Source organism: Muntiacus reevesi, chromosome 13 (genome assembly GCF_963930625.1).
Source record: "Muntiacus reevesi chromosome 13, mMunRee1.1, whole genome shotgun sequence".
Lineage (NCBI taxonomy): Eukaryota > Metazoa > Chordata > Mammalia > Artiodactyla > Cervidae > Muntiacus > Muntiacus reevesi.
In genome coordinates, this window is record NC_089261.1 from 15618071 (window position 1) to 15631910 (window position 13840).

General features: G+C 47.9%; 1 protein-coding gene across 1 annotated transcript in view; it reads right to left on the minus strand.

Annotated features, from left to right (window-relative positions):
• NOS1 (nitric oxide synthase 1) overlaps positions 1 to 13840 on the minus strand; it is a 197391-nt gene that overhangs the window by 39671 nt on the left and 143880 nt on the right. The window contains exons 10-17 of the mRNA XM_065904325.1: positions 13139 to 13313; positions 10074 to 10175; positions 7771 to 7965; positions 7090 to 7175; positions 4703 to 4847; positions 3467 to 3571; positions 2856 to 2914; positions 1362 to 1463 (exon numbers count right to left, since the gene is read on the minus strand). Coding sequence (XP_065760397.1) covers positions 1362 to 1463; positions 2856 to 2914; positions 3467 to 3571; positions 4703 to 4847; positions 7090 to 7175; positions 7771 to 7965; positions 10074 to 10175; positions 13139 to 13313 — 969 coding nt within the window. The remainder of the gene's footprint in view (positions 1 to 1361; positions 1464 to 2855; positions 2915 to 3466; positions 3572 to 4702; positions 4848 to 7089; positions 7176 to 7770; positions 7966 to 10073; positions 10176 to 13138; positions 13314 to 13840) is intronic.

Genomic DNA, 13840 nt, shown 5'->3' on the forward strand with positions numbered 1-13840 from the left:
GTTCAATCCCTAGGTTGGGAAGATTCTCTGGAGAAGAAAATGGCAACCCACTCCAGTATTCTAGCTTGGGAAAGCCCATGGACACAAGAGCCTGGTGGGCTAGTCTACAGGGTCGAAAAAGAGTTGGACACCATTTGGTGACTAAACAACAACAACTCCATTTATAGTTATTCTAAAATATTGACTACATTCCCCCGTGTTACACAATATAACATTGCAGCTTATTTTACACATAACAGCTTGTACCCCTTAATCCCCTACCCCTATTTTACCCCTTCTCCTTCCCTCTCTCCACTGGTAACCACTACAACATTCTCTTTCAATAAAGTTATCGTCTTTAGACATTTCAAGGGTCTTTCACATTTCACATTTCAAATAAACATGAAAACTGTTCAGACACAGCCTGAAAAGAGATTGGATTTCTTATGTTGCTTCAAAGAAGGAGAAAAATGTCACTGGGACTCAAACCTTGGCATTGGAGGCTCAGGAGCCTCAAAATTAAAAAAAAAACCAAAAACAGTCTCCCAGTTTTCCTCTAAAAGTGATAAGTTTTGTTCTCAGACAAGGCAAAAACCAAACCAAACCAAAAAAACTCCAAGACCAACAAAACAAAACAAACCCCCAAACAACAACAACAAAAGACTTCCATAAAACGCTCAAATCAAAACCCCAAACACAAAAACTCAACACACAAATCTTAGTGCAAAAGACAAAAAAAGAAATTGCGCATTCTGGCAGCAGGGTTTCTAAGCTGGATGTTCTTCAAAGTTTTTGCTCCAGCATCAGGAAAGTTCTAAATATATGTAAGTGTATTTTCTGCCCTAAAATAGTCTCACATTGAGTCACATCTCCAAATAAGTCCTGTACCATATCAGGGGGTGGCTGTGTTGTTAGTGTGGGAGGGAGGGTTGATGGTTGTGGGGTAAAAATATCAGCACATGTATTTGTATGAGGTTTGAGGCTTTTCCAAATGTGTTCCTCTTTGTTATCATCCTTCGATCCCTGCACCAGCTCCCAGAGATGGTCAGGGCAGAGATAGTTTCTCCCTATTTGGAAGGTGAGAAAGATGGAGAAGCCCAGAGAGGTCAAGTAACAAGCTCAAGGTTACTCAGTGTGTTAGTGGCATGGCCTGCGTTAGAACTCGGGTCTCCTTGAGACCTGGGAGTGGCTTTCGATGCCGCAGCATCGGGCATGCGCACGTGCATACTCATCGCCGTGCGCGCGAGGGCTTACACCATTCACACACGCACATGAACGCCGGGCAAGCACGATCACACAGGTGCATCCTACACGTGCGTGTGAGCGCGCGCACACACACACACACACACACACACACACATGTGCACATATGGATGCTCTACCTGCGCTGGCTGTCACGAACTGCAGCCAGACCGTGGACCTCTGTGTCACCACGGGAGAGGGGAGGCCCTTTACGGGGAAAGAAACGCAAGGGTTCCGGGTACCTAGAGGGGAGAATGGATGGTGCCCTATCTCTCCCTGGAGGAGGGGTGAGAGGGACCTGCTGAAGGCCACCAGGATGGGGTGGGGAGGAGAGAGGCAGAGAGGGTGAGGAATAAGATGCTGGTCTTAAAAACAGAAGGAGGGCTGACGACCAGGGACTCAGCTGTCCCCTGGGTATGGGATGTAGGCAAGTTTGGCAACGTGTGCTTGGCTGAAAGAGAACCAAGAGGGATGTTCTGCAGAACGCAGCCTCTGAATGCCAGTCAGGGAATTCCCTGGCAGTCCAGTGGTTAAGACTTCACCTCCAAGCGCAGGGGTGCAGGTTCCACTCTTGGTCAGGGAGCTAAGATCTCACATGCCTTTTGGCCAAAAAACCAAAACATAAAACAGAAGTAGTACTGTAGCAAATTCTATAAAGACTTTAAAAGTGGTCCACATTTAAAAAAAATCAAACAAAATAAACAACAAATAAAATGCCAGCCAGCGATGACATCCAATGCTCAGCTTAAGACCTACTCCATGGTGGAAGCAACACCAGGTGTGATGCTCTCGAAGAAAGGCAGCTTATTACTCACAGGTTGTATGTCCTCTGCTTTGAGGGGATTTAAGGGCTTTTCAAGGGTAATTTTGGTTACGAGTGTTTGTCACCTTATGAAATATCTTTAGAACCCAACCGCATGTTAGGTGCAGTTTTACCAGTAACATCTTTTGACCTCAGGCATTTTCTTTGCCTTAGGAGGTATCTTGTTTGAAGTCAGCCTCCACGTGAGTGGATGCAACTCCGCCATGAACATCAGATGGAAAATTTCTGGGGAAAGAAGCTCACTGATTCTGAATGTAAGCTTCCAAAGGGTGGAGTAATAAGAACTATATTTACATGGCATTCAGCTTCTCATGGGGCTTCCCTGATGGCTCAAGCAGTAAAGCATCTACCTGCAATGCAGGAGACGTGGGTTCCATCCCTGGGTCAGGAAGATCCCCTGGAGAAGGAAATGGCAATCCACTCCAGTATTCTTGCCTGGGAAATCCCTTAGAGGAACCTGGCGGGCTGCAGTCCATCGGGCTGCAGAGTCGGACATAACTGAGCACACATGCACAGCTTCTCATAAGATGCTGATATCAATTTTTTACCTTGATTCTTACAAATTAGAAAGTTCACGCAGGTAGAATAAACCCAATTTGATGGAAAAGAAACTGAGGCACAGGGCTGTAAGGTGATTAAAGACCAGAATGTCCACCTCAGTGGACCACAGACACCCACTGGCTAAATAAGTCACAGCTGGACTTCAGGTCACAAAAGTATCCAGAACTCAGAGGTGAACCCCAGGTGCCAAGAGACAACTTTCGGTTTCCCCCCCAGAGTGCCACGGGACACTGGTGGGTCGTTTGCTTACTTCCTTTCCTCGTGCACAGAGTTAGGGTTCCTCATTTCCATCAAAGCGCAGCCAAATTTCTGGAGGTCGAAAGAGACAAGCGGGATGTGAGGCAGATATGATTAAATTGGGAATGGGTTTGGGCAGAGGGTCTGGGGGTCCCAACTGGCAAAAGAGGAGCCTGATGCCTGGGGGTCAGGGTGTCAGGGGCTTGGGCCAGGCAGCAGTGGTGTGCGTGGACGAGGACTGTTTATAAAGGGCTATAATTGTGGATCCCCCCCCACTCCCCACCCCACCTCAGCACACAAATTCCCTTTGTGGTGGTTTTCTACAAAATATTGTCCCTGCTTCTCTCATCTGGAGCAGGGGACACCAAGCTCTTGACTGGAGCATCCATTCCAAAGAAGCAGTGAGCTCAGGTGACAACATTTTCAGGAGGGCTCGGCTGGTCAGTGGACACCAATAGACTGAGGACTTGGAGTTGTCCAGTCTTGGCACAACCTGGACCCAAGTCGAGGTCACTGGCTTTGAGATTCTGGGAGGATTTGCTACTGAAGAGCAGGCGTCACTGCTGCCCCTCTTCTCTGCAGATGGAAACAGGTGCCAGAACAGGTAATAGGAGCTCATCTCACCTCCCCATTCTCAGGGGGGTCTCCATTGCCGAAGGTGCTGGTAACCACCAGGACCAGAGTTTCATGTTCCAGGTGTACAATGTCATATTCTTCCATGGACATCACCTAGGTGGGAGATTGAGAGGGGAGAAGAAGGGAGAAGGTGATGAGGAGAGAGAAGGGGTAGGAGAGAAAAAGTGATGGGGGAAGAGAAGAGAGGAAGAACAGGAGTTATCTTGAGCCATCTCCTTAGGACAGAGATCCAAAGGTTCTGGGTGCCACTGTTTCAATGGGCCCAAGTGGGTAGAACTTAAAGCTTGTTGGTAGTATGGGTTGCCTGTGGCCTGAAGGACCACAGAGAGTCTGGGGCAATGCGTTGGCTGCCAGTAGAGGCAGATCTTGACTGGGACACATGGGCCTCTTACACCCAAAGTTGCTGGAGTCTTCTTGACCACATGTAGGCTGGGAATGACCCAGCTGGATCTGACCAACTGTGTGCTCAGGTTCCTTTCTAATCTTCCATCCAGCAGTGTGGAGGACCTGAGCCAAACACATCAGTGCGCTAAGTCACTTCAGCCCTATAACTGTTTATAACCCTATGGACTGTAGCCCATCAGGCTCCTCTAACCATGGGATTCTCCAGGCAAGGATAGTGGAGTAGGTTACCATACCCTCCTCCAGGGGATCTTCTGACCCAAGGATCAAACCTGTGTCTCTTTAGTTCTGCACTGGAGCACCACCTGGGAAGCCCACCTTGAAGATTGCTTTGCCCTATCTCTTAGAATTCCTTGGGTACCATTTCTCAGAGTAGGTCCTAAGAAAACACTGTCTCCTTAGATGCGCTTTAAAAATAAGTGAGCCATAAGCAAACATCTTTGGGAAACATTTATATTCTCTCCTCTTCTCTTTTGGAGATGGTAACACACATGTGCAGAGTAAAGGCTCTCAGAATTCCTGCAGCAAAGAAACCCACTGAATTGTATTAAATGCGGGGCTTCCCAGACTGACTTCCAGATTTGTTTTTCAGAAACTTTCTAACATTTTGGTCTAGAACTGGGGGTTATGATTCCTGAACTCCTGAAGAGTTCACAGGGAGAGAGGCATCATTGTCCCTTGAAATACATGCAGGTGGGCTGACAGGCATCTTCAGATGAGCTGTTACCCACTCTCAAAGGGTTCTTCTCTGCTGACTTCCTCTGCTCCCTCCCCAGCTTCACCAGGAGGGCCCAGAGAGCAATGGAACTGCCTGCTACCTACCTTGGCATCAAAGGCGTGTTTGAAGATCTCACATAAGGTTTTGGCATAAGCCTGTGACTTGCCCGTCTCTGTGGCATAAAGGATGGTAGCCTTAACCCTCTTGGCCATAGCCTGCCCCATCAGTTTGGCTGAGAACTTGACGGCTCTGTGGGGGTAGAGGGTGGAGAGAAAGACGGGAAGTGTAGAAGGGAGGGAGGATGTCAGACTGGGACTTGGGAGCAAAAACCATGATCCATGAGATACAACAGGAGGGAACATACTCTCCTCATCTCTGATGGTGTCAGGGATACTCAAAATGTGAGCTGAGGCGCCATATTGATCCCTTTCTTAAGTCCCTCCAGAGCAACTAGTCATGAGCTAACATGGTTGGTGAGCTTTGTTAGTTTGTTACTTGATGGATCGATCCCAGCCATGAGAACCTTGGTTTGCCAAGCATTGCCTCAAAAGATGACCATTCATTCATCCATTCACTCATTTGGTCATTCATCATGTGTTTTGTTGAGGCCTAGCTATGTGCCAGGCATTGTTATAGGAATGGAAGAACAGAGAAATGGCTGTCGTGGGGCCATTCTTATGTGTGTGTGTGTGAGAGACAGACAGAGAGAGAAAATGAATCACTAATAAATGAACAGGCATTGAGCTTGAGGGGATTTTAGAGGTTTATAACTCCACAAAAGAAGGACCAGGTCTGGTTTAGTCAGCCTTGCACATTCAGAGTTTTGCAAAGGGTGATTCTTAATAGGCATTAAATATCTATCAAGAGCAGAAATGGATTTTAAACCTGCTGCTACCACCAAAGCCCCTGGGAGCTTAAATGTCAAGTCGGGGCTCTTTCTAGTTAAATGGAGGATCCAGAAACAGTGTTTCTTCTTTCTCATCTATGAGGGTGTGGGCTTGGCAGGTGGGCCAGAGGCTCAGGAATGCCTGTGTTCACCTTCCAAGCAAGCATCCCTGTTCTAAGAAGGAATCTCTCTGAGTAGATAAATTGCTAATTACCCTCACCTGGGGATTATTGGTGGTAAATTCATCATTTTTTAGACTCAGGGAAACCACCCACGCTGCCTGAGAGTTAAGGGGGAGAAATAGAAAAGAATAAAAGGCACCTGGAGGGTTCCCTTTGAATGATCAGAGCAGAAAAAAGCATCTGTAATTAACTCCCATTGTTTCTACCTCAAACTTAATAGTGCAATTAATGCTTTAGATTTTTCCCTCCCTTCTTCCCTCAGAGACAGGTTGAATTGAACTGAAACCAAAGGCTGCTATGCCTGAGAACTGGTGATGCTCTCCTTAGGGAAGGGATGGCTGCTGATGTGGTCCAGCTTGGCTGGAAGAGAACTGTTAGGTAGAAGGAGAGAGAGGAGGGAGGGAAGGAGAGATCCCATGGACCATATGGGTGGAGCCAGGACCTAGGTTTCAGTCCCTGCAAGATTTACCAGTCACCTGTAGAGAGCAGAGAGTTCTAGAACCAAGGGGCTGAGGAAAGTGAGTAGCTCAGTGCACACTACCTCCTCTGCCAAAATAAGGGGTCTGTGAGGAGTGGATCAGGGAGTTCTCTGTCTTTAGACAGAAGGCAGGCATCCCCATGAAACCATCTCAGTCGGGCCCACCCCACTTATCCCCTGGCTGACCACAGTTCTTCAGGACAATGACTCTTCAGTAGCCTTGGTCCTAACCCTCTCCCCTCCCTCCTTTTCTCAGTGAAATCTTTCTTCATTTCATTCATTAACTCAATTGGCATCTCCTGAAGGAAGCCCCCTTTGACCTCTCAGACTCGGTGACGTCTATGTTGGACTTCCATGAATCCTTCCTTGAAGGTAGCTGTGAGCTTCATGCTGGCAGGATCATATTATCAGGCTTGTCAGTGCCTGGCACTGAGTATCCACTTTTGTTGGCCAGATGAGTGAATTGAAGGAGCGAGATGAGATTCAGCCCTGATGACTGTCCACTCTAGGCAGTGGTGTGCTGGAGCCAGCTCATCCCAGCGCCTCCTGACTCTGGCTTCAGTGACTTCCTGTTGGGAGCTTGAAACTGGCTATAGTGGGAATATTTATACCATGGAAATTGGTAAATGTTACAAGTCTGTTAATGTTATATTACTGTGGCCACCATTATTATTAGGAGAGCTGGTTTATCAACACAACACTGCCTCCAGGACAAGAATTTGGGAACCTGGGGGTGGTTGGGAAGAGGTTAGGAAGGAAAAGGGTCATGGCAATGTGCACATCCCAAACTCTGGGGCAAAGGAGGGACAGGGGTGTTGGGGAAAATGGAGAAGTCACGTTACCCAAGAGGTCAGAGGCACAGCATCCTCCCAGCCTTCTTTTCTGGGGCTCTCTGAATTTGGGGACACATACATCACCCCTCCCTACCTGCTTTAGGAGACTTACTCTGCCAGCTTCTTGAAGCCGATGGCTCGCCGCTTTGTGGGGGTCCCGTTGGTGCCTTTCCAGACATGGGTGTTCCAAGGGTCAGGCTGGGGAGAGAGGACCACGGTCACCACAGTGAGGGAGCCTGGTTCCCCTCGGGAGATGCCCAGGAACCCTGGGGGCTTATGGCTGCCTGGCCACGCCCAACCCTTAGCCCTCGAAGGGAGTGAGTCTGCCGGTGGCAACCCCAGGAGACCTGGCAGAGTGGCTGGCCCAGCCTCCCTGCACTGTCCTGCCAGACCTTCCCACTCAGACCCTCTCCGACTCATGACCCCTGACTACTTGTTTCAGTTTCATTTGTCTTTCAGCTCGAGCAGTACTGTCCAATCTCACGGCTGCACTTGAGAGTCTGAAAGGCGAGTCTGAACTGAGGAGTGCTCTGAGCCAGCAGACCCCAGCCTTTCGGGCACCAGGCACCAGTTTTGTAGAAGACAGGTTTCCCACAGACCCGGGTGGGCGGGGGATGGCTTCAGGATGATTCAAGCCCATTCCATTTATTGCACACTTTATTTCTATTATTACATCAGCTCCACCTCAGCTCATCAGGCATTAGATCCTGGGGTTTGGGGACCTCTGCTCTAGCTGCAACATGCACACTGGCTACTGGAGATTTAGGACCAAAGAGGTGGAGAGGGGTGGGACCTGGTATTCAAAGGAGGGTGTGAGTCGGTAGTTGAGCATCTCCTGGTGGAAGACGGGGGTGATGCTGCCCGACATGGGGGGCACGATCCACACCCAGTCAGCGGGGCAGCCCCCCCGGCAGCGGTATTCGTTCTCCATGTGCTTAATGAAGGACTCGGTGGCGGAGTGGTGGTCAACGATGGTGACCTTGTCGCTCTGTGGGAGGAGAGGACACCAGGAGTCAGGAGGAAAGACAAGCTGGGCTGTTTCGGGGCTCCCTCACCCCCAGAGCAGTGTTTCCCAAAGGGTGGTCCTGGGGATGATTCTAGGCAGTGTCCAGCAATTCTCTGCATTTTTTTTTTTTTCGATCCTGATCATATCCAGGAAAAAGACTCTGTGCTGTGCTTAGTCGCTTAGCTGTGTCTGACTCTTTTCGACCCCATGGACTGCAGCCCATCAGGCTCCTCTGTCCAATGGGCATTCTCCAGGCAAGAAGACTAGAGTGGGTTGCCATGCCCTCCTCCAGGGGATCTTCCCGACCCAGGGATTGACCCCAGGTCTCTCTCATTGCAGGTGGATTCTTTACTGTCTTAGCCACCAGGGAAGCCCAGAGAGACTCTATTTGATGCTAATTCATCTTTAACATTTCTCTTGCCAATATTCCTCTCTCCTTCCTCCCTCTTTTTTTTTTTTTTTTTTTTTTTTTTAATGAGAGAGGAAACTCAGGCAACTAGAATCTGACAACTTGTGCTGTTTCCCTTGTATTTGTTTATATATTTATTTAAGTTTACCATTCTCTTCTGTTTATGGCAAATGATACTGGTTCTCCACTTATGAAGGTGATACAGAATCCTTTTTTTAAAATTGGAGTATAATTACTTTACAATGTTGTGTCAGTTCCTGCTGTATAGTAAAGTGAATCAGCCGTATGTACACATGGAGCCCCTCCCTCTTGAGCCTCCCCCTCCCCACTCCTCCCCTCTAGGTCCTCACAAAGCACCGAGCTGGGCTCCCCGTGCCTGACAGCAGGTTTCCACTAGCTACCTGTTTTACACATAGTACCTTATATGTCCTCTCACATCTCTGCTGTCTGTGGCTCGCCAACCTTCATACCAGTCCACCAGACCACCAGAGTATCCGCCTTCATTTTCAGCAACTCCCCAAACTTCACTCCTCCGTGGTCAAGAGTGAAGGGAGGGGGCTTCTTGCCCCTTCAACCCCATCTCAGCTGGTTTCTGCCCTGGGATATACATTTCCCAGTTTGCCCAGTCCCCCTGTTCCTGACATGGGGACCTGTGGTTCATATTCAGGTCTTTATATGACTTGATATGCTCATTCTACTGCCTGTGGGTGCCTCCCACGTATGTCTATGAGGGTCCAGCTCTGCAGACTGTCACTCCCAGAAGACAGAGCTGGTCTTTACTACGGGAAGTGACCTCTCTTCTATGGGTCTCTTGCTTTGCCCAAGAGAATCCCAGCTTATGCCCATGTGCTGTCACAGTTATTAGTGGTGCCCCCACTTTGCTCTCTAAAGTGTCATGCTTTAGCAGATAATCTTTTATTGGCTGTGTTGTATGGCATGCAGGATCTTAGTTCCCTGACCAGGGATTGAAGTTGGGGCCCCTGCAGTGGAAGCTCGGAGTCCTAACCACTGGACCAGCAGGGAATTCCCTAGCTGATAATTTTTAAAACCATCATACTATATATATAATGGGCTTCCCTGGTGGCTCAGTGGCAAAGAATCTGCCTGCCAATACAGGAGATGCAGGTTTGGGTCAATCTTCCTGGGTCAGGAAGATTCCCTGGAGAAGAAAATGACAACCCACTCCAGTATTCTTGCCTGGAGAATCCCATGGGCAAAGGAGCCTGGTGGGCTACAGTCCATGAGGTTTCAAAGAGTCAGACATGACTTAGCAACTAAACAACAACTCAACTATATATATTTTAGCATTTACCATGGAGCTACATGCACTGGGGGGCCTATATGTCTCTGATCATGACGATGAATATTTGTCTCTGCTATGTAGAAGTCTGAGTGTCTAAGAGGTCAAGATACAGAGGATGTTTACCATTTCAATTCTAAAAAAATTAAGCAACAAGTCATAAACCCTCTATCTTTTTGTCTCTCCCTCAAATGGTCCCCCTCCCCCAAGATCCATGATGGGGAGTCAAGCATACATGATGGGAAGGACACCTTGCTTATGAGCAGAGCCCTGCAAACAAGGTTCCTGGGAGCTGGGCTCTTCACCTTCTGCCCTACGACTCTGAAAGTTTTTAGCTCCCCCTTTGCGGCCTGGCAGCCGGGAGGCGTGCCCTGGCGCTACCTGGAAGCTGTATAGAACCGCAATATTGATCTCCACCAGGGCCTGGTCCTTCCAAAGAGAGGATGTCTTCCTCATGTCCAAGTTCATCTTCTTGGCCACATCCTGAAAGGGGAAGGAAACACAGACTCACAGGCCGGGCTCCCTCTGGGTTTCAGACTCAAGAGGGACTGGGCTAGCATCACCAATAAAATTCTTCATTAATTAATGAACTCATATGCAGACTAACTCACTCAAATTTTTTTTTTTTTTTAATTGAGGACATACTGGTAGCAGGAAACTAGAGGGACTTGACTGGCCCTTTGGTTACTGAGCTTACCTTCTAGAGGGGGGGAGAGACAGAAAATAATACTATGATGAGTGTTAATTCCTAGGAAGAAAATAAGGCAAGGAACTAGGAGAAAGAGGGATTTAGGGGCAGGATGCATTGAACCAGGATAGTCACTGAAGGACCACTGCAACGGTGGCACACACATGAGATCCAAATGATGGAAGAAGCAAGACATTTGAAAATCTTGGGAGCAAATGTTCTAGGCAGAAAGAACAGTATGTGCAAAGAGCCTGGGGTGGGATCAGGCTGGTGTTGAGATACAGAAAGAAGGTCAATGTATTTGAACTGTAGGGAGTCAGGGGGATGCAGGACTCTGATGAAAAAGAGAGACGCAGGACTGGCTTATGCAGGGTGTGTGAAGAGGTCAGGATTTTATTTCAAATATGATGAGGAGGGTCTTTGAAGGGCTTTAAGGAGCTATTCAGGTCTGGGAGTGATAGTAGTTGCTTTCTATCTTTTTTTTTTTTAATTCTTTTTCTTTCTAATCATCACTACTTTCTATTGGGGAAAACTCTCCACCCATTCCATTTCATCTCTGGAGTGGCCACTACTTGTAATCTAGATCATGAGTATTTTGAGTTTATGGAGACACCTGTCGACTCCATTTGACCGATGAGGAAACTGAGGTTAAGACTGCTGCACAGACGTGCTTGCAGTTCACAGAGCCAGTTGGCCTCAGAGCTGGAGCCCAGGGAGTTGAGTAACACCCAAGACCTGGGAGTGGCTCCCCAGCCAGCTGACTCCTTTGGCAAAACTGCTTGGCAAAAACAACCCCTGACATTTAAGTTACGGCTCCAGCTCCAGTAGGAGCCGATGTCAGAAGCAGGGAAGACCCAATAGCAAATCCATTAATTAGAGCCTGGCTTCTCACTTCCTCTGTCAATTCTAGTCATTTGTGGGAACCTAGGTCTCATTATGGGGCTAGAATGTGACAATTTCTCAAGTTTGAGTAAATTACCTCGCAGGCCCAGCTGTCAACACTTGTAATAATGGCAGTTAGTGTCGGAAGGCTGGGGCGGGAGCGAGTCTCACTTAAGTTACTCAGTGACTACTCTTTGCAATCGAAATGTGAACCTGAATCATGAAAGCAGACACTAATTTACTCTTTGGAGACTGGGGCGTTAGGTTCTGTTTGGGGGTCTTTTAGCGGTGACACAAACGCAAAGAGTAGGAAATTGGCTGCTTTACATAAATACATATAAAACTTGAGTTATTTTATATAAGAGAGTGTGTACAGTCATGCTGCTATTGTTATTTCTACCACATTATTTTGGTTAAAACAATAGAAATTAGTTGCAGCATCATCTAATGACTTCTTTTAAGTCATATGTATTAAGTCAAATACATATGACTTAAAAAAAATCCCCAAACATGACTTGAGCCACAACTCTGAAAATTACCTAGAAATGTTTTTTCCTTTCTGTCAGGAGTTTGTATAGACCAAATGTCAGAGGTATTGGTTTGGTAACATTTATATATTGCAGTATAAATACTGCTGTAGGGTGAGTTAACACCTCTATCCAGTCACATAATTACCATTTCTTTTTTTTGTGGTGACGTTAAGATATAGTTTCTCTGAAACTTTGAAATTCATAACACAGTATCATTATTGACTATAATAACTATGCTGTGCATTAGATCTCCAGGACTTATCTGCAAGTTACAAGTCTGTACCCATCAACAAATATCTTTCCCAGTTCTCCTGTCACCTGCCCCTGCCAACCACCCTCCCCGCAACCCCCTCACAGCCCCTGGGAAACACCACCTGCCTCTCTGTTTTACGGAGTTTGGCTTTTTTAGATTCCATACAGAAGTGAGATCACCCAGTATCTGTCTTTTTATGTCTGATTTATGTCATTAGCATAATGCCCTCAAGGTCCACCCAGGTGAATGTCCCTGGATTTTTAACACTATAAACCTAACGCTTGACTCTGCATTCGAATTTTGCTCTGTGCTCTGTTTACTGTGTGACACGGGCTCAGGGCTTAACTTCTCTGTTCCTCAGTGGTTTCTTCTGAAATAAGGCCAACCACAGCAGACTGTTGTTAGAGACAGCATTTGCTGGCAAAACCGCAGCGATGCTGACACATTCAGCAAAGCGGAGCCCCAGGGAGCCGTCCGCCCAGCAATGTTCAGTAGATGGAGATGACTCAGCCTGGGGTGGGGGTAGCAGGGGAATGGGGGGTGGGGAGTCAGACCCTCCACTGAGAAATGCACATGGTGGGAAAAATCACTGCCAACGCTCCCTCCTTGTTTTTTCAGAAAAGAGACCAAAACTGCCCCAAGTTCATGCCCCTTCCCAAAGCTTCTAACCAGGTTTGACCTTGACAGGCAGGGCAGTAGAATGGTTGTGAACTTGAGTCATAATACCAGCCTGGGTTCACACCCCAGCTCTGCCACTCCCTAGCTGTGACTCTGAACTTGTCATGTTAATCCACCAAAAGGCCTCAGTTTCCTCATCTGTGAAGGGGGGATTTTCACACCTGGAGGATGTGATGAAGATCAAATGAGTATACAATAATCTGCAAAGCGCTTGGAGTGGCACTCAGCATATAGCACACATACTCTTAATGCCACGGAAGCCTTCAGAAAGGCCAGGGGCTTCCTTATAGCTGCAGGTTCTGTGTTAATTTCTTCCAGTTTCTGAGCCTCAGAGCTCAGCTGTGGGGAAGGACCACTGAGCCCATGCCCCCCACCACATGCATCCCCCGTCAGGATGGCCTGGGAAAGGCTTCACCTCCAGGATGTTGTATCGGGAGCTGTCACAATAGTCGCGGACGCCAATCTCTGTGCCCATGTACCAGCCGCTGAAGGGACAGGCGCTGAACTCCAGGCCGCCGATCTCCAGGAGCATGTTGGACACAGCGGGGAGGCCGTACCACTTCAGTCCAAGGTCCTTGAACCACTCGAGCCTGTGGAGAGCAACACAGCCCAGCTTGCTGTGGGACGTGGGACGGGAGCCTCAGGGGAAGACACGTGGGCAGGATCTCCTTAGTCTGGGGATGCTGAAATGCCAGTGACTGACTGGGGCTTACTACTTTGGAACCTGATTTCTGGGCTTGCGTCTGACCTGTGGAATCACACTGCCATCCACATCAGAGGCCGGAGAATATGTACTTTCACATATTTCCCAGGTGATTTGCATGGACATCCAGGCCTGGGAACTACTGCCATGGGCTGCTCTTTATCCCCTAAACTCACCTGGAAGGTGAATTCAGGAGAAAGTGAGCATCGCTGAGTTCCTTTTTCTTTTCTTTTTTTAATTAAGTTTTTGTTTTGTATTAGGGTATAGCCAATTCACAATGTTGTGGTAATTTCAGGTAAACAGTGAAGAGACTCAGCCACACATTTACATGGATCATTCTCCCCCAAACTCCCCTCCCATCCAGGCTGCCACAGAACATTGAGCAGAGTTCCCTATGCTACTCAATAGGTCCTT